This window comes from Colletotrichum tamarilloi (assembly GCF_030869305.1).
Source record: "Colletotrichum tamarilloi strain Tom-12 chromosome Unknown Scaffold_81.1, whole genome shotgun sequence".
Classification (NCBI taxonomy): Eukaryota; Fungi; Ascomycota; class Sordariomycetes; order Glomerellales; family Glomerellaceae; genus Colletotrichum; species Colletotrichum tamarilloi.
In genome coordinates, this window is record NW_026849464.1 from 40,654 (window position 1) to 64,507 (window position 23,854).

Genomic DNA, 23,854 nt, shown 5'->3' on the forward strand with positions numbered 1-23,854 from the left:
CAACGGGGACAAGAAAGATTTGGCTGTGTGACCCCGTTTCCTGACGACGGTCGGTGCTCCCTTTACGGTTCACCTCAGGTCACAAAACGTACCGTACCACTCTTTTCAAGCAGCGCGTTACATTCTGCTTGCCTGCTCTCTCCCTACGCTCAGTATTAGGTACCTAGGTAGGGACACTACGCATACAAAGTACACGTACGGCTACAGAGGACAGCCACTGGGAAGGGATGGAACCTGGGAACCGAGGGTGCTGCTTGCCCGCCGCTACGAGGTGCAGATACAGGGGACCAGCATGCCTGATGGGGGACGGAAGATGGTGTTGGGCCTACGGAGTACTGGGCCACGGTGCATGATGGACGGGGAAGAAGCACGTTGCTGTCCCCTTCCTCTCCAAGCAAAAGGGGGTTGAGGTGGACTAATCCCGGTTGGGCTAGATTGGTTTGGGTGGATCCCGAGTAAGGGTGGTGGATGGAGCAGGAGAATTAGAGACCGGGGTCGCCCTTAACGGCGCGACGTGATTGGTCATGGGACGGTGGTCGTAATGAAGCATCAGAAAAAAAAAACCGCCAAAAGGAGCATCTGGAGATTGGGGACAGGAACGACAGACATTGAAATTCAACACAGACAAGGTAAGATTTGCACTACTTATTTTTATTCTTTCTGGCTGTCAGTGTCTGTATCTATCCAGTCCCTGTCCCGCTGTTCAAAAGCCTCATTATCTTTGTCAGGCTGGACTACCTCAAGTATCACTTTCCATACCAAAAGCCACAGCACAGAGAGGACCCCTTGTTCCTGCCCGACGCTTGGGCGATTTACGATGATTTTCCAACTGGCATCTTCTCCACTCAGAAACAAAGTAGAGTGCCAGCTGTTTGCCGGCCAGGCCACGGGGACAGCACGGAAGGAGAAACAACCTGGGGCTGTGTTTGAGCACCGCTACCTCGCATCCAGCACACAGTATTCAATGTGAACACTTGAAGGGGTCATCTATTCACCCATGCCCAAAGGCCAAGGAAAGTCCACGTGAGATGATTGCATCACGACCTTGACAGGTGTCCCGAGAAAATGAAACAAGTTGAGTTTTTGGCCGTCCCGGACTGTTGGCCTTGTCTGGATTCCCGCGTGCTTGTGCGATAAGGTACTGTCAACAATGCACGCAAGCTGTAAAGTGCTTGCGTACTCGGCTTCCTTTCTCCAAAAAAGTCAAAACTTGGGACGAATATGAGACTGGCAGGTATTACTTAACCATGTTGTACTTGAGCAGATCCTATCCCTACGCAGCGATTGTGTGTACCACGGCCTGCAGAACGATAGTACTGTTGCGGTACGGAGTACAGATTATAGCAACAAGCAGCAGTCTCAAGCTCTGGTTAGGTGTTCGTGACCGATCTGATTGCATTGAAGGCCGGGAAAGCAGGAATCCGACCTCCAATTTCCACGTCTCATCCATGATCCATGGGATGAAGAAAGGCACGCCCGTGGCCCAACAGCGCCTGTGCCCAGACGGCGGAACCAGAGACAGCGCCAAAGCCAGTATCAGTCAGTAATAATAACGGAGCCACCAGGAACCAGCACGGCCTGGCAAAAAAGGCATGGGCCACCGTGGATCCCGCCGTGTGAGGATGGACTGAGATGGAATGGGGCCAAATGGGAAATGGGAGGAAGCCATCCACCCATTCTTGTCTATGGCATCCTGGTCACAATTCAGACCTGGACACGCTGGGGCAGATGAACAACTTGCGCCTCAGGCACACACGGCACAATCCAAATTTGGGCGACCCCCAATCTCATTCTCAGATACGCATATACTTGGGTACTTAAGCCTCACCCGGCCCTCAAGGAACGGGAAAAAAGACGTTCCGACACACGGGCCGTCTTCTGACACTGACTTCACAGGCTTCACCCCAGCTTCTCCCTTGCCTTCTGCTATGCCCTGCTGTCGCTGCAGGCTTCACACCCCTTCATCCTCTTGGCCACTTTTACCTGCAGCGAGACCCCGTGGACCTGCAGGAGTAGTCCCTGGACCCGGGCCACACCTGATGGCCCTCTCTTTACGACTCTTTCGCTCGTTTCCCCCCGGGAGTCGGGACTTGCCAGTCACTTGCCCCGAAGAAACCTAGAGCAACACACCCCATCGTCTGCCGAAAGGTGCCCCGGCTGCTATGCTACATTAGCTGCGTTCTCTTCAGCCACTTCGAAGCATCCACATCACCGCCCGCGGCCTCTTTATGAACCTGTCCGTCCAGAGGGTGTCATTCGTCTACAGTTGCAGGTACGAGGTCGCGCTGGAGGGGGTTAAAGAATGCTTCGTGGCCAAATAGCTGTCGACGGCCAATCGTGCCTATGGCATGCCGAAAAGAAGCGGACCGACCACCTACCATGGAGACTATGCAAGCTGCGTCACCACCTCATCAGCTATGGTCCAACACGTCGCGGGATTGCTCGACCAGTGAAGCGACAAGTTTGCAGTGTGGCATGTTGAATTTTTTGCTATTCAGCCACCCAACCAAGATAAGGCACGGGATGCAGGTCTGGCAGCCAGCCTTGCCGTGTCTCGGGTCTGACTTGTCTTGCCCCCAAACTCCCTGCGTCGGACAAATCGCTGATCTGCCTCACGCAGATCCTGCAGCAAAAACCAGACGGTGGCAGAGAGAGGCAAACGTGGGAAGATGATTCTAAGGGACAGAAACCGCCCGTAAACACCATTGAAGCCCGCCACTTCAATTTGCCGGACCAAGCCACACTTCCCAATATCTCCTACGCTGTTAACAGCAGACCAGGACGGCGTTCCGCCTCCTTATTGTCGAGTCGGATAACCCACGTCTTGCACTTGTGGGGCATTCTCCTCGTCGCTCTGAACTTGGCGGTGCTTTCATGGTAACTTCGATATCATGAAGTGACGCCTCGGCCTTGCGTTCGGAACCTCTGCAGCCCTAGGTCGAGCTAGCAGAATCGCCGAATCCCATGGCCGTAACTTATAGACGCATCAGAGGCGTGACGTGAATTTCGACATAAGTCGCAAGAAAGCTCTGACTTGATTCTAGAAGTCTCAACCCGTGGGATACCGCATCTCGGCTTCCGAGAACAGCGATCTCTTGTCAATCCAGAACGAAAGGGTATTTTTTGACCAGGGCTTTTCTCTGGCGAAAATTCTTCGCTTGCAAAGCTTGAAATAGATCAGTCTACAGCTGCAAGAATTTCAAGGAGACATGAATATAAGATTTGACGTCCTTCCCCGTTCATGGAGTTCCGGCCCCGAAGTGAAATAGCCGGCTCTCAAACACCCGCATTTGTGGGGCTCTGCCCCAATGCCTTCGATGCGTGCTCCGCCTCGGCGCAAGTTCAATGCGCCTGTCACCAAGACTTGAGCATCTCTCACCGAGCAATAAGGTTGATATGATTCTTGGCAATCACATGGATATCACCTGTGATTCCCCAACACAATATCGTGTTCTAGCTATTACTCTAGTAAGAGGATAAGTCATCGAACCAAGTAAGAAACTCCATCGGCAAGGGTTCGAGACATGCCTTGGTCTGGCACAGTCACTGGAACAATTTGTCTCGAGGTCAGGTCACGTCTCAAGTGACCGTTTAAATTGTCTCTACACCTCCTCCTCGATGTGAAGGACACGCAAGCTGGACACGTTGTGTAGCAAGATATCTATGGCCCGCTCTGACTGGTAGGCATTAACTAGAGAGATAGTTCGGAACATCTATACTGTACTATGTAGAGATTTCTCTCAGGAGTACGTAGTCCTTTGTAATACCATTTTTGCGTTGTCGGGTCTGGGCATACTCACTCACCCAGCAGAGGTTATAGTCTAGGAATCTGCACCCTGATCCACGATTCCTCCTACCTGTCATGGAGCCTCCAGTCAAAGTTACGGTGAACAATTCTTGTCCCTTCACCCAATGCCGCTGTTCCAACAGTCAATCTTCCAAAGTGTCACGCCGACTCCCCCTAGCAGTTGACAATGTTCGAGAACCGCTTGAGACTCTTGGTCTTCGAGGAGATTGCCCCTCGCATGATATCCAGCCTAATAGTGTGCATGGTAGACTGAGCTATTCAAGTTGCGTTCATAAATACATACGACGGTCATTGGCTTGCATAAATCCCGGGTTCGTACATAGATCTAATGCCTAGAGCAAAGGCAAGGCGAGGTGCAGAAGTTGAGCGATTCTCTTGACCATAGTGATCCAGGTCATCATGAAGATGAGATGCTGCCGCAAAGAGTCAGTAGTGGCTCATGGGTGCCGCGACAGATGGATTGCGATCTATCAGCAAAGGGTGGTCTACCCAGGATTCGTCAAAACAGCCGATCGGTTTGAAAACAGCCTGTATCTCCGTGAGGTTCTTACTGTTGAGTCTTGTGGCGCAGACGCGGCTTGGGATTACGTAGATTCCCATCAGTCAGTCTCCATGTTTGCAGCAGTTGCATACCTGGGTGGGAACTGTCTAGTGATAGTGTTCTCGAAGCAACATACATGACAGTAATGATCCCATTCCTGATGGAAATTTATGATGCTGATTAGATATGGCGCAAGCTTCATTTTTCGAACGTTGGCCCAGTCATTTGAAGAGTGGAAGTTATGTCACAAGATCATAAACCACCATGGGTCGATTTTGGAGCCAGCTCTTGGACCACGATGTCCGGACTTAAGAGTAAGGTTTGGCGTCTTTCGATGGGCAAGATTCACCTTGGCATATGGGTTGGATGAACTCCTTCAGTAGAGTTGTAACATTCTCTCAAACTTGTGGCTGACGACAACAACCCAGTTCAGACTTCAATCTCTAAGAAAAGCAGACTCTCAGACGAGCAATGGCATCATTCTTGAGCCGGGTAGTAAGAAATTATCCCGAACTGCTAAAAGATCCTCCATGGCATCCTCCAACTGATCATTAGTGTGATGGAGTCGTCTGAAAAGGCTCCGAGGTTCTAGATTCACCCGAACGATGAGCCGTGACACTACAGACATGTCATCGTCACATGGGAAGCGGCAGAGGCCGGGTGGGCCAAGGGAAAACCTGGCGCCACAGAGTGGCCAGAGCGGCGGCCGGGTCCACCAGCTCAATTGGCGAATGAACCCGCCCGGAGCTTTCTCAACGGACGGTGGAGATTTAGGGGCATAGAAAGGTACTTTCTTCAGCGATATGTTTACGCCAAGATAAGAGTATCGGTCTAACTCACCTGATGGAGGCCCCCTTGCAGTTCCCTGCTTTCGATCCACCAATCCCAATCGTGCCTCAATGATGTCAGGAGCAGACCAGGGTTGGGAAAGAGCGAGAGAGAAAGTTGTTGAGCTAAGCTCGCTGTCATTGCCTCGCGCTTTGCGCTTAATTCAGCTTCGGTGCTCTTTCCCCGGAGTAGCCGCGGCCATCTTGATCTCTAGTTTTTCTCTTCTCCTTCTCATCCGTAGCACCGGACAGTTTAGTTGTTGGATCGAAAATGAAGACCACGAATTTGCCGGAACCGTAAAACCGTCGAGATTCCTGAGCAAGTTAGGACGATAGCAATCACCACCAACACCACCAATATCCCACTCTACGCCACGACACCACACACCATTCACAACTGATCAACGTTAGAATAACCAACACCACCGTTCATTTCTGGCTCATCCAGCTAGTCATGTCCCACGACTTCAGCCTCTCAATATCGCTAAGATGAGATTATTCGCGCCGTATTCCCGCGACGCCATGCGCCGGGCTGCGAGATCCTTTCATCACAGCGTGACTGTCGGCCGCATTAGAACTCACGGCCTCCTTGTTCACAGGAGGCCTACGCTGTCCCGCCAGTCGCGGCACGGCTTCTTTACGGCGAGGGAGAAGGTCCCGCCCAAGAAGACGTCGATTCCGGTCGCCATCTCTGCCGTCGGCCTGGTGGTTTGGGCGCTCTACCCGTCTGATGAGTTTGAGCGGTTATCCTTGGCTGAGAATGAGAGGAGGAAGGGAGTCCGCAGCAATGCGGCAAGCACAAAGTCTGATCAGGCGGCGTGGTACAACTTTGCCCTCAAGTTTGAGACCTTGTCCGACTCTGCCGACGTCGAATGGACTGCAGACAAGATTGTTGGGTTCATCCTACCGGAATGGTCCAGGTTGGTCCCCGGATACATCCGGAAGCTCCAGAGAGAGGTGAGTTTTGCTGAATATATTGAACAATTACTATCGACTAACACCATTAGTTATCCATGGCACCTGGATCTCTGGCAGATGAGATTTGGCGAGAAGCCCATGACCCCTTTATTAACCCCGAAGTGCAATATTCCGCCAAGGTCAGGGTCTCCAATGATCTATGTGATGAGGAAAAAGAGTTCCTGGCAAGGCGGAAGCGAGTCACTACCATGGCGTTAGCCAAGTACCTCGACATCGACGAGAGGGATGTTCATCCGGACGATGTCCCTACCATTGCCATGTGCGGCTCCGGAGGTGGTCTGAGGGCCCTTGTTGCCGGCACCGGTTCCATGCTCGCCGCAGATGAAGATGGGCTGTTCGACTGTGTCACGTACACTTCTGGTGTAAGCGGTTCATGTTGGCTACAGGCCCTCTACCACTCTTCCATCTCAGAGGGCAGTCTTCCCAAGGTTCTGCAGCACCTCAAGGCCCGCGCTGGCATCCACATCGCCTATCCGCCCGTGGCATTCCAGACTCTTCTTTCAGCACCGACGAGCAAGTATCTCCTTAGTGGTCTTGTCGAGAAGCTCAAGGGCGACCCGCGCGCGGACTTTGGGCTGGTTGACGTCTACGGCCTTCTGTTGGCGACGAGATTCTTGGTTCCCAAAGGCGAGCTGGAAGTGAGCGATCGGGATTTCAAGCTGTCAAACCAACGAGAGTACATCAAATACGGCCAGAATCCGCTACCCATTTACACGGCCGTCCGACACGAGATTCCCGATGTCGACATTGACGGAAGCGGGACAGTGCCGTCCACCTCGGACGCGGCGAAAGAAGTCGCCAAGAAGGAAGCCTGGTTCCAGTGGTTCGAGATCACGCCATACGAGTTCTTTTGTGAGGAGTTCTCCGCCGGCATCCCGACTTGGGCCATGGGCCGACGCTTCAAGAACGGCGTCGACGTGCCTCCCGAGGAAGGCTTCCATCTCCCAGAGACCCGCATGCCATTCCTACTCGGCGTCTTTGGGAGCGCTTTCTGCGCGACCCTGAGCCACTATTACAATGAGATCAAACCCCTCGTGCAGAGCCTCGCTGGGTTCGGCGCCCTGGACGGCATGATCTCGGGCTACAACGAGGACCTCAGCAAGGTCCATCCAATCGATCCCGGCACCGTCGCAAACTTTGCCTACGGTATGGAAGACAAGCTGCCCAAGACAGCCCCGAAAAGCACCTACAACACCGAATACATCCAGCTCATGGACGCCGGCATGTCCAACAACCTCCCCATCTACCCGCTCCTCCGCCCCGGCCGCGACGTCGATGTCGTCGTCGCCTTTGACGCCTCCGCAGACATCAAGACAGACAACTGGCTCGCCGTCGCCGACGGCTACGCCCGCCAGCGCGGCATCAAAGGCTGGCCCGTCGGCGTCGGTTGGCCCAAGGCAAGCGAGTCCCCGAAAGAGGTTCGCGATGAGCTCTCGGAAGCCCAGGCCGCGTCCGCGCAGGAGGCGAACCAGAAGCTCCGCGAGGCCAAGGCGCACCAGCGCGAGCACCAGGACAAAGAGGGCCACCGCAAGCCGGACGAGGACACGAAGAGCGGGCAGGCGGCCAAGTTCACGCCCGGCGACGAGGAGTCGGGCGAGCTGGGGTACTGCACCGTCTGGGTCGGCACAACGCAGGAGCGGTCGTCGTCTGAGACGCCGCCGCCGTCCAAGGCGATTACCGAGTCCAACTCGTGGCAGCTCATGGAGCCCGACGCGGGCATCGCCATCATCTACCTGCCGTATCTCGCCAACCCTAAGGCGCCCGGCATCAACCCCGGCACGACGGATTACCTGAGCACGTGGAACTTTGTCTACACCCCTGATCAGATTGAAAAGGTGGCTGCGTTGGCGAGGGCTAATTACGCCGAGGGACGGGAGCAGATTCGCGGGACGGTAAGGGCCGTCTACGAGCGCAAGAAGAAGCTTAGACTGGAGAGGGAGGCGGGGATCAAGAAGGATCGGTACCGGAGCTTGGTGAGGCGAGGAATGGCGCACAAGCTGGGCGAGGGCGATCAGTTTAGTTGAATAGGCGGATTATAGAGTTGCTGGAATGAAGATACCCGAGAAGGTGGAGGACTCCTGATTGAAGGATGGCGTAGGTTAATCATTGGAAGTAGATCCGTTGTAATGAAAAGTGTGTTTATTGCTTTGAAGTGTTTTGCAACCGATTGACAGTGTCACATAGGGGTTGATGAAGAGACGATGAAGTTCAGTAAATGGCCCCGTTTCGAGGAGTGTGTCATTGTTTTTACAAATCTATTCATCTTACAGAGACATGCTTGACCTTCTACATGTCCTTGCTTCAAAATGTACACTGCCCAACAAAAAGGCATCTTGATAAAGTCCGGGATCACCTGTCTCCCGACCCTTTGACAACGTTCTCCGTCGCTTCTCCTCTCTTGCCGCCCTTCTCTTCTCTCCCTCTCCGATGGATGAATTACAGTCGATGCATTTTGCTTTTCGTTTTTCTTCTTTTTGCTTCTTCCCCATTTTGTCCCCAACATATCTTCTTTAGATGATCTCTCCCATGTCAATGTGCGCAGGCTGCCACGGCTTCGCGCCCTCGACCAGCATATCACTCGGCACCCGCACCTTGGCGCCGGGGCTGTAAAGGTACCACGCCTTGAGAACATTCATCGACGCCTGCAGACGCGCGAAATCCAAGCTGGCGCCCGTGCCCTCGCCGAGCTTGTCGCGCCCGCTGTAGATGCCGACGACGTAGACGGGCGTCCTGCTGAGACGGCCCGTCTCGCTCTCGAGTCGCGCGACGGGGGCCTCGAACCCTTCGCGGGCGCAGAGCATCGCCAGCTCGCGCGTGGGCAGCCTGAAGCTGAAGAGCTTCTCGAGCTCGACGCGGCGGCTGAGGATGTGGGCGTCGATGAAGGCGCGCACGGCGTCGCGGCCGGCGTGGGCGTACACGGCGCCCGTGACGGCGCGGACGTGAGCGGCGTAGGCGTCGTTGCGGAGCTTCTCGCGCTGCTCCTTCAGGAGTGCGGGATCATTGGGGTCGGGGTTGGGCTCGAGCGGGTTCCGTCTGGGCTTGTGCAGGACGTCGCCGAACTCGTCGTCGAGGATGACCCGGGACGAGACGGAGCGGCGCCACTTGAACTTGTCGAGCTCGAGGTGCTCCTTGCGGACGTAGCCCCAGCGGCCGTGAACGACGCCGTGGGCCGCGGGGTCCTGGGAGAACTGCAGCAGGCCCGGGTCGACTTCGCCTCCGGGGGCGGCGGCGCTCTCGACACCCCACTGGCTGGCTACGCGGTAGAGCGAGTCGGGGCCGCCGTAGGCGCGCATGGCTTCGTAGAGGATGGCCATGGGGAGGCGCGGGTAGTGGGTGATGAGCCACTCGGAGACGTGGTAGCTGATGAGGGAGCCGCCGACGACGGCGAGGTTGGCATTGTTGAAGTTGGGGTTTGAGTCGGCGGAGGGGTCGACGAGGGTGCGCGCGAGGGACTGGAGGGGCAGCTTCTCGGGGAGGGAGAGGCGGGCGTGGAGGGCGGCGAGCTTGGCCGACTGGAGGGCCTTTTCGGGGGCGGGTGACGGGAGGTTTCTCGACTTCGACTTGACGGGTTGGGCGGCGGTGGTGGTGATGTTGTTGGCTGAGGCGTCGGATGATGCTTCTTCTGCTACTGCTGCCAAGGACGAGGAGGAGGTCGATAGTGTCCGCGCCGGGTTGCTGTTGTGAAGCTGTGTTCTAAAGGGGATGGGCGTCAGGCACGGCGAGGCGTGTGTCCTGGCCTGGGCGTTGAGCAGTTGCCCGGTGCATCTTGATATCCTTAACCTCTTCATCTGGGACGCCATTCGGTGGTCGAGTTTGGGTTGTTGCTGAGCTGTTCGAAAGCCCAGTAACAACGTAACGAATAGAAAAAGGCAACGAAAGAAAAGGTGTTGTACAATGCGGTCGAGAGCAATTGGGTGGATGCGGTATTCGCTGGGGGTTGAATCGCAAAGGGGGCAAGGGAAAAATGTTCCACGTCCCGAATTCTCTCGAACAGCGCCGGTCTCCCGTCACGAAAAAGTTTCTGGAGCCGACCGATTGGAAGTCGTGTGAGCTCCAGCATGCTAGGGGGTACCGTGCACGAGCCATGCGAGAAAGTCAGTAGAAGCAGGCGCGGAATATCCGCTCCTCCGCAGCTCCGGGATGGCTCTGGTCCCACTTTTCGGGAGGAATGGATGGCAGCACTTCACTATTCGCGACGTTCAAGGGCAAAAGCTCCAATATCGAGTCGAGGCGGGAAAGCGATTGCCATCACCACACTATCCAACCCCTCATATTGAAAATACAGTCAAAATGGTACGTCAATCCTCAATCAGTCATTCCTGGCCGATTGCTAACTCACGAACAGGGAGGCGGTCCTAAGGTTCCGTAAGTTCTAACCCAGCGCATGTCCTCATAGAATGCGAAACACCCCGATCCTTCGAAAGCAGCTCCTCTAATACCCACGATAGCTACCCCAAGCACGTCTGGTCGCCGGCCGGTGGTTGGTACGCCCAGCCCGCCAACTGGAAGCGTAACACCGCCGTCATCGGTGCCGTTATGGCCGGTGTCGTTGCTGTTATCTGGAAGATCAGCGCCGAGAAGGAGGTGCGCTACGTGATGCCTCAGGAGGGCCGGTTCTTCCCCAGCAGATAGTACGTCCACGTATCCAACGTGTCATTGCGAACAATTGCGCATTAGAGAGAATTCTGGGCTAACACTGCAAAACACAGCTGGTCGAAGCAATTGATCGAATACGACAGAGAACAGGCCGCGAGGAAGGCCAAGGATACGACGCAGGCGGAGGCGATTCAGAACTCATAAACGACGACTCGGACGGTCGGAAAACTTTTGTACAATGTAAATACGGTACCCCAGGAATTGAGCGCCGCGCGGTAGCGGCAGTTGCGAACACTGGATGACCCTGCGATATATTGCTCCGCCCTCAGTGATACATGGATCGTGTTTTGCAGTGAATTATTGGAAGACCGATTGATACGGCGGCGTCCAAATTCTTGCGATACAATGAGCTCAATTTCTATGAGCCCGCGGCCTTGACCAGAGCCGTTGGTTTCGCCCAGCAGGAGAACGACGAACCCCTCCATTCAATGGTTGAGAAGCAGATCTCGAGAATGCAGAATCGCCTATGCTCACTTCGACGTTCCCGGTCATCAACTATGAGATACTCACCTAGAAACTCGAGCATGCCTCAAAGCGCCGAGCCGTGAGCAGTGACAGCATAACTGAGCCTTCGGCCAATCACGATGGTCGTAAAGGTAATTCAAGAGTGGGTCTCAACTCCAGATCACGACCATCCCTGGGTATCAGCCCGAAGCGGACCACTCAGACCACGAGGCAAGCGTCTCCAAGACTATGAAAGCACCTGTATCCGCGTCTGTATTTCACACACTTCATCGAAGTCGCTTTTACCAATGCTTCCAACGATGCTGATGATCTCTGTGTCGGGAAAGCCCACCCCGGATTGCCCCTAGATCAAGTATGTCTTGTCCAGAAAACAGACAGGAAGTTAGAGGAAGACATCGTAACATTCGTCGGAAGCCATGGTATATCTACCGAAACAATCATAGGCCACCGAGGACCAATGCTGAATACCAGCCTTATCGGACATACTGGCGTTGAAAGATGACAGCCATTTGTTCGAAAAGGAGATTCTGGACATGCATAACGCAGTACTGAGGGCTCGATCCGAAAAACGAACGATGGGCCGCTCCTATACTATGTTGAGGTGGTTATTCATCTTGCAATTCCTTACATGGTTCATTCGGGCATATGCAAGCGCGGGAGCAGGGTAACTCCAGAACATCACAGAAAGACGCGGAGTAAAGCCATGTCAAAGGATCGTCTCATTCGTCATTTCATCATTCAGGGGAGATCAGTGGTACAAGGAACAGCTCTGCTTCTCCTCCAAGAAACAGCAACATAACGAAAGGCATCGGTCCTCCTCACTCTTTCCCCCTTCACCCCAGTACGTTTGGTCGGCCGAGCTTAAACTTCCACAGAAGAACTCCATACAACGACCACTCCTGGTCCCCTTAGGGCTCCCATTGATTTTGGCCTGCGGGTTTTCGTTGTTCAACAGCAAAGCTGATGCGTCGGATGGATATGTCAGTAGATTGGACTTTCTCAACTCCAGCTAAGCCAGAGTACACGAAGTGCGTGGAGATGGAATCGTAAGAACAAGAAACAAAAAAAGGCAACTTACGCGGAATACTCCCTCCACTGGGCACCCGATGAAGCAAGGCGTCTCGTTGCAGCAGTTGCCCTCTGACGAGTCCTTGAGGAACGCTTGCACCAACTTGTCGGGAACGTAGAGCGCGGTGATGCCTGATGCCAGGACGGGGAGGATCAAGACTGAAAACTTCATGTTGTTTTTGGTTGTTTGAAAAAGTTCAATGCCGGGTGAGGCAAATGGCAGGGATATCTTGATGAGATTTGCTGCTGGATGATGATCTGAGATAATCCGTCGAGGTCAAACACCCAGGAGGTTCAACCCTTTTATATTTTCTCATTTATTGTGTATCTTTCTCCCACCTTGCAAATCGTCCTAACTTTCCCCTCTCAGAAAAGATATCTCCAGACGTTGAGATGGTAACATCCTCGGACGGAAGCATTCAACCCCCTCCGCGTACGACCTGCCGTGTCGACGATCCACGGAAGTCAACAAGACATGAGTGGTCTCCGTCTGTTTACAACCAAAGAGCCGCGGCCGGGTTCCCGCTGGTGCTACACTGGTACATCTATAGATAATAAGTCGGCGTCGAGACTCTTGAATCATTGTTCGGATAGGACGGTCTTTGGCCGCGTCTGCATTGCAACATCCGCAGCACCGGCGACACATGTGAAAAGAGGCGGGTGAACCCCGCTCTATCAAGATGTACGTTGCCGTGAACCCACGCTGTCGTGAATCTACAGCCCTCGTAACGGCGTTACTGATACTCTCCATACAATGTCCAAGTAAAAGAGCATCGAAATGTAACCGATTGACCCAGTCCACTTCGCTCTATTGGTTTGGCAAGTTCTATGAGCAAGTATTCAGGCTCGCTGCAGCAACTTGGGCATCTACAACAGCCTGTTGCGCGACTCTGGGCCCCGTTGCTACGAGGACCGCCCGCGCAAATCAAAGGCTACTGATCTGTCGCGGCAAGCATGACAACATCGTGGCGAAGAATGGCAACATCTCTCGTCATACCTTTGAGGGATCCCCAGAGCGTATCGCTATGTAATCGGTGTACGTTGCGCCTTCCAAGGTTATCTACACAGATGAATCTCTGCCTAGCTTACACATGAATAACTTGTAGTTAGCTCTCAATCTACAATCCCCAAGACGAAAGGCCGTGAACTGCTTATCATCCTTCACCCATCTGTCTCCTTCCCACGGTTGTCGATAAGGAAAAAAAAAAAAAAAGACACCGTAATATGGCGAACGAGTAGCTTTACGCATTTTTATCTGGCCACATACCATAGCTGCTGCTTTCACCTCTTCTTTCGGTATTCGTGATTGAACATCTACAAAACACCACTTGGTTTTATCTCCTCTGGTGCCAACTTCTGTCTGAGTAGCAAGACGACTCCTCCGGCATCGGCCTGCAGAAAGCCGTGTAGATCAGAGTATCGTTGAAACCAACTAGATTGCGACTGGCACATCGACCCTGGATTCGTGAGACGACTCTTGGATGGGCACTCGAAACAGAGCAACATGACTGGATGTAATCCCATCTTTCTATGATGCTGTTAGTAACGCCTCTCCATGAGGTACTTCAGAGCTCGGATACCGTAGGGGAGCCAGATTTTAAGGAATTAGCAGGCTCATCAATTTCAGAAACATGAGTTCAATACAACGAGGAACATAGTTTTCAGGTATGGGCATCTTATTGTCTACCTAGCTTGCTCGACACAAAGAAGCAGCTCTAGCGTCCCATCCCTTTCAGGAGGACCTAGATTCTCTCTCGATCTGTCTCAACCACTGCGAAATCTCCGTCTCTCCATCCACCATGTTGTTCCCAATCATGCCACTTCAAGGCATCCCAAAAAGAACCAACGAAATCAGCACTCGCATCTCATCCTGCCAAAATAGGTCGCTCGGCATATTTGCTAAACGACCAAACACAGCCACCGGAGCTGCAAAAAGAAACGAGATGTGTCAAAGAAACGACAAACAACAAGAGTGAGCAATATACATTAAGCACTAGGCGTTTCCCTGCCCCCATCTTCCATGGCCGCCGCTGCAGTCGCGTGGTACAAGATGGGGCCAAGGTAGGTGAATCGAAATCGCGAAACAGTGGGTGTTCAGGCGAGTGTGAAGAAGCGTAAAAAGAAAAGAAAATTGCAAGCCACGACTGAAACCAGGCTGCAAAAAGGGTGTATCAAAAGCGGGTGTCATGAATGAGTGACTTGAAAGGTATAAACGCGTCGTCGGGGTTCGTTTCGCCCCTTGATCGGATTCATCGTCAGAGTCCAGTAGAAGAGGAAATCTCCCCCAAGTTCTTTTTGTAGTAGTTCGCAGAAACGCCGTGCCCGTGCTGTCCAGAATGCATAGTAGACCCTAGTCTATCGCCAAACGAAGATAAATCCCCAGTCTTTGTGCCAAAAGACGTTAAATACGCTGGGAGTCAGTGTATATGAACGCTGCTTTGGTTGTCATTTACACAGCCTGTCCGGGGACGGGCTTGCGACCGACAGGTCCCATCGGTGGGCCTGGGCGGCCCTGGACTGGGGGTCCGTTCATCGGCCCATTCATCGGTCCATTCATGGGGCCGTTCATGGGACCGTTGGGGGGACCATTAGGGTTCATTCGGCTGGGCTGAGGAATTCTGGTAGGTCCCGGGGGGCTTGGCTTGCGACCTCCCATTCCGTTGGGGCTTTGCGGTCGCTGTCCCGGAGGACCCTGGTAGCGAGGACCGGGGGATTGAGGTCGGCCTCCGGGGCCCATAGGTCCATTGCCGGCGGGGGACTGAGGTCGGCCACCACCGTTCATGGGACGAGCTGCGGGCGACTCGGGGCGGGGGTACGGCGGACCGCCCTGAGGGTTCATGGGGCGCTGGCCAGGAGGGAAGTTCGGACCGGGACCGCGGGGAGCACCAGGGCCCATGTGAGGACCACGAGGAGGTCCTTGATTAGGTCCCTGGGCTTGAGGAGGTCTAGGCTTAACCGGGCGAGTGGAGAGGCAGGTGCGCGGTACAACACCCTGCTGGGATCTATCCAAGCGAATGCAGAGCGCCTAGGGCAAAGTCAGCTTACAAACTCATCATTATGGACATTAAAACTTACCCAGCCATCATCGTACTCGTGGAGGAGGCGCACAAGCTGGCCAGCTCTCAGCTCCATCTCATCCTCAAGAGTGGGCTTGAAGTCGAGCTGCACGCGGTGAACAGTGGTGTTGGCGGGACCTCCAGCGGCGGCAATGGCAGCAGAGCCAGTGGATCCGTTAGATTGGTGACCAGGGCCGGCAGAGTCGGCGCTGAACGTGGTTCCAGAGGGAGAAGCAGGGATGGTAGACAAGGGTGCAGGAGGCGCGGGCAGAGTCAGGTCCAGTGCCTTGGGACCGTCCTTGCGGGTCGACGCCTTGCGAGCCAGACCTCCAGCGGCGACAGCTCCAGCACCATCTGCCGCAGCACCTGCAGCACCTGCAACAACAGACGCACCGTTGGGAGCGGCGTTGGCGGGGATATCACTCACGGCAGTGCCCGGAGCAGGCTCGCCGACGTTGGGAAGAGGCTTCTCGTTGAGGCTTGTGGAGCTGACGGACTCCTCGGCGATGGGACCGTTGATTCTCTCGGCTTGAGCACCAAAGGGGTTCGCGGGGTTCGAGCTCTGGTTCGTTGCCGGTCTGTCCCAGGCGCCTTGGCCAGGGTTGCGAAGACCCAGAGCAGCGGCAGCGGGAGCCAGGTTGGCGTTCATGTTGACGGCAGGTCCTCCGGCAGGTCCTCTGCTGGCGCGCTTGTCGAGGTTCAAGTTGGGCAAGAACTGGGTAACGGGGCGCAGGCTGATGCGAGGAGCGCGGGGGTTCTGGCTACCAGCGGCAGCGGCGGCGGCTCCAAATCCATGGGTCTTCTCATCCTCGTCGGCCAGACGCTGCTGCTCCATCTGCTTCTTGCGACGGTTGAAGAGGAAGAAGACGAGTAAAAACACGACGAGAACACCGGCCAAAACACCAATAGCAATGCCAGCCTTCGCGGCACCGCTGGTCTCGTTGCTGGTCGACTTGTCCGTGGTTGACGTTGCGCTAGGGGAAGCGCTGGAGATGATGCTAGCATTGTCTGCAGTGGCGGCAGTCTTGGTGGTCTTTGCGAACGTGGGCGCGTCTGTGGCAATAGCGAGCGTGGTCTGGATGCTCTCGGTCAAGGGATCCTCGATGACGGTGGGCAGCGACGAGGTAGACGCAGCATCGATGGTGGTGGATGAGCTGTCGGCAGTCTTAACGATGGGGGCGCCGGCCCTGGCAATGGTGGTTTCGGTGGAGTCAACTGTGGTCGATTTCGACCTCGTTGGGAGGGGTGATTGAGCGACAATCAGCTTGGTTGAGGTGGTGCTCGTGGGGACGGCGACGGCATCATCACCAGTGACGGTCTGGTAGATGGTCTTGATAACGGTCGAGCGGCCTTTCTTCGTATTAGCGCGCCGTGTGGTCGTGACATCATCATCATCGTCGTCCTGTCTGATTTTGAGATTACCTCCATTGCTTGTCGTGGCCTCGTCATTGGAGGCAAAGGGATTCAGATCCTTGAATTTGTCGCCAACATTGCTCCAGAAATCGGGGTTGCGAGGCGCGATATGCCTACGGGCGTGGAGGTGGTGATGGTGAGCCATTGCGGCAGTTGCGGGCGTGGGTTAATGGAAATGAGTCAAATCCGACCAGTCCAGCCAGAAGTCGTCGGGATGGTTGAAGATAAGGTGAGGCGTGTGAGGCGCGTAATGAATGAATCGTATCGTGAGTTTCGTGGGTCGAGGCGGGGTATCTGGAAAATGGAGGGAGGATATCTGGCGTGCACGGGAGAGGCTGGTGATGGGAATGCTCAAGGGATCCGGCTCCAGAAGGGAAAAGGTTGTGATGTTCGTGAGGCGATCGTCGAAAGAATGAACCAGCAAGTAGCGAATAGGTCCAAGTCCGACCAGGGAGTCGCGGTGGTCGAGGACTATTGAATTGAGAGAAAGACTGGCTGCCTTGGTGTTGTGGGTTGAAAGTCGAGTGTTGTTGCGCGTACGTATGCGTGCAATTGAACGAATGTGAAGTGGCTCTAGGCCCGGTGGAAGCAGAGTAAAGTGAGAAGGTGGGTGAGGTGAGGTCGTTGTTTTTTTGCAAGATCTCACTACCAGCTCACAGTCATTGGACAGTCACAAACCGTCTTAGTAAATTGTCATGAAGACGATTGGGGGGACGTCGATGATGTTTTGTTTGTGTGGGAAGAAAGAACGGATGAATCTGCACACCGTGACTCTTGGGAAGCTGCGAGAGAGCGGACGACGATGAAGTCTCTCTGTCTGTCTCTGAAGGTGAGAGAGTGCAGCGACGGCAGGAAGCAGTCAGGCTCAGCGAGTGAGATGCAGTTCGGACGGAACGGGGGGGATGGGATGGGATAGGATGGGAAGAAGAGGGCACACACAAAAGTGGGAAGGGACAGTGAGAAGAAGAGAACCGGGGACATTGAGGTTGCACGCACTTCGCAGACTGCCAGTTCAGGATCCTGGGCGAATGGGAAGTTGGGAAAGAGGCCCCAAGCAACGTTGGACGGATGACAAGGGTCGGACGACTGGGGTGTGGATGGGAAGCAGATCCCTGCCGCGACAGGTACCCTCAGTCTTTTTTGCTCTCACTTTCGCTCTCACTCTCACCCTCCATCTTGGCTTTCAGGATCACTTGCTGTACGCACAAGTAGTAAAAGTAGGTACGAATACAGGTACGGGTACGGAGTACAGGTACCAAGACAGCAGGCAGGAACTGATGGGGGAGCGACTGCACGAGGACCGTGAGATATCAAGATGAAAAGGGAATGGCGCGTGGACAAGGCGGCCGTGCGATACGGTCAAAGTCAGGGCTTGCAGTCTTTGCCGCGTTAGTGCCGTCCGGGGATATCACAGCCTGCGGTCTATGTACTTCGTAAGGGTACCTAACTTCTCCTGCGTACGGAGTACTATGCAAAGTACTGTAGTTGGTTGATGTCTCTTGGGTAACGGTGGGCGATGGCTCGGATCACATTTTGCACAAATGGAAGTTGGACGGATTGGGATAAACGCGCACAAAGAATGCAACCGCGGCTCCAACGGTCATTCGACAATGCATCTGATCCACGCCCACACCACCGAGTCAGCGTTTCACCATCCGCCCTGTCTCTGGCCTCTCCCTGCGCTTGGGATGAACTTTGGCAGAGGTGCACACAATCAGGGAGGAAACAAACAAACACTTTTGAATAGTTACACATCCATCTGCCTCAGGCAGTCCTCTCCTACGTGCATACGAAACGGCATCTTTTCACTTGTAATCACTAGACGAATAATTGACTGCCATATTACAAGTTTCTGATCCATCTTGATACGCACACATGCAATGGAAGGCAACAAATCCCGCACCCATCCCATCGGTTTCCGACGTAGGTACCGACCTCAATCCCTCGGTCGCATTTTGCGGCTTGCCCATCCACACCGGCGCCCATCTTCATCAGCGCACATGCACGGGCCGCGCTAAGGCAGGGGCCTCCCAACGCCCATCCTGCCGTGCCTGTCAGGTACCGACTCTGCCTGATTGGCTCTCTTGCACCTGTATCCACTCGTATCCACCACACACCCACAGAATAAACGAAATTGTTTGCTCGGGGTTCCTGAGCCGTTCGTCCAATCAAACCCTGCCAGGTGGGACGGGAAAAGAAGGCGTTTGTCCGGCCCGAGCTTCAACCACCAGTGAACCATGACAAGCAGCCCCCAAACTCCAACATCCCCATCGTCATCGCCAACAGGGGACCAACACATTCAATCCATACGGAGTACGGAGTACCAATCACACAAACACCAGACTGGCACACATACACACCACTACTATTGCTGTGATACGCGCCGTCTCCTGCGTTTCGTCGCCCGACGTTGTTCCCATGCAGCCTGGTCCCTTTTCTTTCCCGCCCAAACAGCATCCTATCCCGTTGCCTTCGAGAAGCACGGCAAGACTGCCATGTTCATGCGAGCCACACACACAAAGGCAGCCTATCGCCACATGGGGATTTAGCAAGAATGCACCGAAATAGCATTCTTCTAAAGCTGGAAAACAGCAGATACCGCAGATGGCCTCGGTGCCTCACAAACGAAAAGACTGGCTAGAGCCTGGCGTGTGTCATGGCAAAGCTGGCCTGCCCATCCTCATCTCACCATTCGGCCCGGAACCTCGCAAGGGTTGATATAGGCACCGCTGACCTGCTTACACTTACACAGTACAGTAGAATGCCACGGCCATTACCGTAATTATCACCAAACCACTGCCTCTCTTAAAGACCCCTAAAGAAGCAATCTTGTCTTTGAAAGAATGACACGACATGCTCTGTGCTTCTCCCTCGCGAGTCGCAAGGGCCTTTCAGCTTTGTCTGTCACCCAACTACCCTTTCTTGACCTTCTTAAGCTACAGAAAGCAGTCAGTGCTCAGCATCCGCCCATCTGCCTCGAATACGAGACTTATCAGGCCACGTTACCGCGAGGACCTTTCAGTTGTCCTGCCTGCCAGACTGAAGTCGGTGTGTTTGAGTCCAACAAGCGGTCGAGACTCCAAGAACCGAGAATTGCACACCGTTCGATCTCGTTGCTTTTTCGGTTGCGTTTAGACTTCCCGCAGTGCGCCGGAAGAAAATTCAAACAAGATCTCCTGCGTGGTCTCAGGGAAACAAGCAAAGACAATACACAACAAATCCTAACCTATAGGCTAATTTTAAGACATGCATCGAACGGCGCCGTCAAGCCACCAGAAAGCCTAAAGCCACAAGACCGCTCTTACTTGAGCCCTCGAGGGTTCGATCAACACACCCGTGACACCGAAATTGGAAAGACCTTTTGAAACAAGCCGGTTTGTCCGCTCGTGCCATTAGGTTTGGTTCGCCTATTTCGTACCCGTCGCGCAGTGAGCACTCGCCATCACTGTCAAGTCTCAACTTTTGGTTCCCTCCCCCATGATCTGCCCGCCTCCACAGCATGCCACTGCCAAGCGCCTTTCGGTACCTGGTTACCTGGCAGATGCTGGCATTTTTCTCGCATTGTGGCCCGTCTCTCCACACTGGAGATGACCTCCGCCCACCAGCCTTATTCATCGACATCCATGACATCCATGCGAGAACACGCGGAAACATGATGGCTAATCAGCGGGCAATCTAACGAAAAGACCCGGATGTGACTGTACGGAGTACTGGGGTCAATTACCGCAGCCTGTAGGTGTTCGCAGGCATCCAACACGCCGACAACATCAACATTGCGAATGGAGTCGTCTCCGTCAGAACGAAGTTGGGGGCAGGAAACCGCGCAATCCTCATTCCCGGGTATAGGGAGCGTCGCATCCATGACATTGACTCGCTATGCAGGCTGCAGCACATCAAACCGTCCATGACTTACACAAAGAGCAGAGCCAGCACTTCAGACAACGTATTATGCAGACACAACGAGAAAACCTGGCTTCGACGTCGTAGATCGGCACAGCGTCATTTTACGACCTTTGTGTGGCATACTCCCGCAATCAGCCGGATAGCCCGAGAAGTAGGTTATGGAATGTTTCAATTGATCCTAGCCACACCTGCCGTCTTCCTTGTCTTGATCTGAGGGAGATCTCCTGCTGCGCATCCGGCTGTTTGGACGCGAGAGACAGACGGAGACAGGACCGCGGCGGCGATCCGTACACCAGCCTTATGCAGCTCCGCGACAAACCTGTCTCATCTCGATTGTCTACGTCCCCTACAACAGATCAGTGTAGCGTCGGGCATCGTTGGTATTCAAAGGCCATTCATCAATGGCTGAATCGCTGCATTTGATCATTATAGCGAGCAAGCCTAGAACAAAATAGATGCCACCCGTTCATTTCGGAATTTTCAGGCGGACGCTTCGGAGACAGCCTCTTCCGTCAGTCAGAGCGCAACACACACAGTCTAATGTCGAAATAAAAACCTATTTTTTCACTTTTATCTATCCGTACCTCCTCTTCGCGTATAGTCGCGTCGCAAGTTCCCGCAGTTCTAATCATTACAATGCGATACAAATAGCCACCACTGATCGCTCTCCTTTCTAGCTTCGCGCATGTAGGTTGCGGTTGGGCCTTATCTTGGCTGGTAGCCTCCCGGTTCAGTGTGCCAAACGTGACACTTGGAGCAAGCCATCCGATCGAAGCCTTTGCACGTCCCTTGCTTCAAGACTTCGTCTACGCTGGTAGCTGGCATAGGTCTCCTTTGGCCTCACCCTTCTAAGTGCTGAATCACAGAGGTTCCAATCCCACCCCCACGCTGCCTCCCACCTCACATGGTACTTATGCCGAGCTCAACTAAGCGCGTCGAGCTTTGCACCTTCACCTGTCCACCACCAGCACTACCGCCACATCTCATCTTCAATTTTGATGAAAGTTGATCTACTGCGGAGGCGGTTGAGCACCCCATTGGTGCGGCGGCTGAGGAGGCTGAGGGGGCTGCTGGCCTTGATATTGTCCTCCTTGTTGTTGGGGCTGGCCTTGCTGCTGCTGCTGTTGCTGCATCTGTCCAAGCAACGCGGCAAAGAAGGCCGGGTTGATATAAGCACCCTGCTGCGCGCCCTGCCCAGGCTGACCACCTTGCGTCGGCCAACCCGGCGGCGGCGGTGGTACGGCAGGGAAACCCTGCTGACCCGGCTGCGGCACGGGCATCCCGGGGAACGGGAAGTTGAACGTCGGCGCGGTCGGCGCGGGCGCACCCTGCTGCCGCTGCTGGTGCTGCTGTTGATGTTGATGTTGCTGGTCACCGCCGCCGCCCGAGTGATGTCTCTGAGGCGCCGAGTATCCCTCCCTGTGATCCCCGCGGTTTCCGTACCCGCCGCGTCCACGACCACGACCTCCTCCCCTGCCCCTATCGCCGCGTCCCCTAGAGTCGCCACGTCCACCTCTGCGCCCGCCGAAACGACCCGGTTCAGGCTCCGTAGTGAAACTCTGCTGCGCAGGCGGGGCCTGGCCGAACCCAGGCGGTCGCGCGAGGGGCTTGTACGGGCCATCGTCCTCGTCGTCGTAGTTGAGTCCGCCATCGGTAGAAGGACCGGCAGCCGCGGCGCTGACCTCGTTCCGCAGCGGATGCGGGTCGCGATGATTCCTGCTCCTCTTCTCGCTAGGTCCACCACGTTCGCCACCGTCCTTGCCGAACCTCGCCTCCTTCTTCTTCTGCTTGATCTGCCTCTTGTGCTCCGCCTCCTTCTCGTCATCCGAGAACTCCATCTCGTCCTCGGCAATCTCTTCGTCATGGATGTTACTCGCGTCTGATCCCTTCAAATTCTTCAACGGCTGCGTGAACACGAATTTGGCGTGCGCGGGCGGGTAGTACACCTTCACGCCGACAGCCAGCCCGGCCTCGGCAATCTCCTCGGCCGTGGAGAGCATGACGGTATACAGCGGCTGCAGCACCTTGCCGATCGTCTCCCACACCACGCCAAACACTTTCCGGTCCTCGGTGCAGAGCACCGACCCCGTGTCGAGGACCTGGTACTCGCCCGGCGTGAAAGCCCTCACCACCATGATGTTCTCGACAATCTGCTCCACGAGCCCGAGCTCCTCAATCTTGTCATCCGCGGTGAGGGTCACGTCGGGCTTGGCGGGGACCGCGACGTCGGCGACCTCGTTCTTGGTGCGCAGGTGTCCCGAGGCGCCGGCCCCCGCGCCGCCGCCGTTCTTGCCGTCGCCTCCGCCTTCGTCGTCTGAGCCGCCTTCCATTTCCATGAGCATGCGCGCCGTCTCTTCTACGCCGAGGAGCTGGTAGCCGCCTGCGTCCGAATCGTCGTCTGAGTCGGAGGAGGAGTCGCTAGAGGAGTCGGAGGACTCGTAGGGCGAGGAGTCGGCTTCCCACTCGGGGTGGTCGCCTTCGCCTTCGGCGGCGGGGTCTCGTTGGTCTTGGTCGGCGGTGGAGGAGGTCGGGGCATCGATCATTTGGGGTCTTTCGAGCATTTGAGGGGCGTCAATCATCTTTGGTGCTGCGGGTGCAGGTGCGGTCGCAGGTGTGGACGCAGACGTAGGCGCAGGCGCTTCTTGAGCTGCTGCAGACGCCTCTTGGGGAACTTCGACTGGCTGGGCTGGGGGAGTATGATCGAGACCACTGATCATGGCCTCGAGGGCGTCTGTCAGGGAAGGGGGCTCGGCGGCATCGTCGACGTTCATGGCATCGGGGTCGGTGACCTCCTGTGGTGCGGCGGCGGCGACGGGTGCCGCCGCGACGGGCTCTGCTGTTTGCGCAGGCGCAGGGGCGGGCTGCGACTCGGTCGTGCTCTCTCCCATATTGACGTCCTCATTCTGGTTCTGGATCTGCTCCGAGGTGCCGTTGGCGGCGGCGATAATCTCGGGATCTACGCCCTCGAAGCTGGCGGCGGCAGCGAGAACGTCGGCGGGCACCGGCGGCAGGGTCTCGTTTGGTTTCGCGAACCCCAGTCCGGGGATCTGAAAGCCTGACATGGTGGAATCTGTATTTGCGACCGGCTTTTCTCGCTAGTATGTCGTCGATTGAAGTCCAGTCGAGCAGTGCGAAAAAG

The 23,854-nt window shown here is 55.1% G+C and overlaps 7 protein-coding genes across 7 annotated transcripts; 3 read left to right on the top strand and 4 right to left on the bottom strand.

Annotated features, from left to right (window-relative positions):
* Positions 1-5,665: 5,665 nt before the first annotated feature.
* On the top strand, positions 5,666-8,178 carry CTAM01_12706 (cytosolic phospholipase A2 zeta; the record flags this gene model as incomplete). The annotated part of the gene is made up of 2 exons (XM_060528711.1): positions 5,666-6,133; positions 6,184-8,178. 2 exons carry the CDS (start codon positions 5,666-5,668, stop codon positions 8,176-8,178), a joined length of 2,463 nt encoding a protein of 820 aa, XP_060376620.1.
* A 486-nt stretch (positions 8,179-8,664) lies between these two features.
* CTAM01_12707 (54S ribosomal protein L3) lies at positions 8,665-9,954 on the bottom strand (the record flags this gene model as incomplete). The annotated part of the gene is made up of 1 exon (XM_060528712.1): positions 8,665-9,954. One exon carries the CDS (start codon positions 9,952-9,954, stop codon positions 8,665-8,667), a length of 1,290 nt encoding a protein of 429 aa, XP_060376621.1.
* Positions 9,955-10,294: 340 nt separating this feature from the next.
* CTAM01_12708 (uncharacterized protein) lies at positions 10,295-10,954 on the top strand (the record flags this gene model as incomplete). Its single annotated transcript, XM_060528713.1, has 4 exons — positions 10,295-10,447; positions 10,500-10,519; positions 10,603-10,785; positions 10,864-10,954. 4 exons carry the CDS (start codon positions 10,295-10,297, stop codon positions 10,952-10,954), a joined length of 447 nt encoding a protein of 148 aa, XP_060376622.1.
* A 1,069-nt stretch (positions 10,955-12,023) lies between these two features.
* CTAM01_12709 (uncharacterized protein) lies at positions 12,024-12,515 on the bottom strand (the record flags this gene model as incomplete). Its single annotated transcript, XM_060528714.1, has 2 exons — positions 12,024-12,284; positions 12,354-12,515. 2 exons carry the CDS (start codon positions 12,513-12,515, stop codon positions 12,024-12,026), a joined length of 423 nt encoding a protein of 140 aa, XP_060376623.1.
* A 2,277-nt stretch (positions 12,516-14,792) lies between these two features.
* Positions 14,793-16,957, bottom strand: CTAM01_12710 (variant SH3 domain-containing protein; the record flags this gene model as incomplete). Its single annotated transcript, XM_060528715.1, has 2 exons — positions 14,793-15,368; positions 15,419-16,957. The coding sequence occupies 2 exons, from the start codon at positions 16,955-16,957 to the stop codon at positions 14,793-14,795; spliced, it is 2,115 nt and encodes a 704-aa protein (XP_060376624.1).
* Positions 16,958-20,826: 3,869 nt separating this feature from the next.
* Positions 20,827-21,138, top strand: CTAM01_12711 (uncharacterized protein; the record flags this gene model as incomplete). The annotated part of the gene is made up of 1 exon (XM_060528716.1): positions 20,827-21,138. A coding segment is annotated over one exon (312 nt), but the record flags the coding sequence as incomplete, so codon positions are not given.
* Positions 21,139-21,725: 587 nt separating this feature from the next.
* On the bottom strand, positions 21,726-23,777 carry CTAM01_12712 (NAF1 domain-containing protein; the record flags this gene model as incomplete). The annotated part of the gene is made up of 1 exon (XM_060528717.1): positions 21,726-23,777. The coding sequence occupies one exon, from the start codon at positions 23,775-23,777 to the stop codon at positions 21,726-21,728; it is 2,052 nt and encodes a 683-aa protein (XP_060376626.1).
* Between the last annotated feature and the right edge of the window lie 77 nt (positions 23,778-23,854).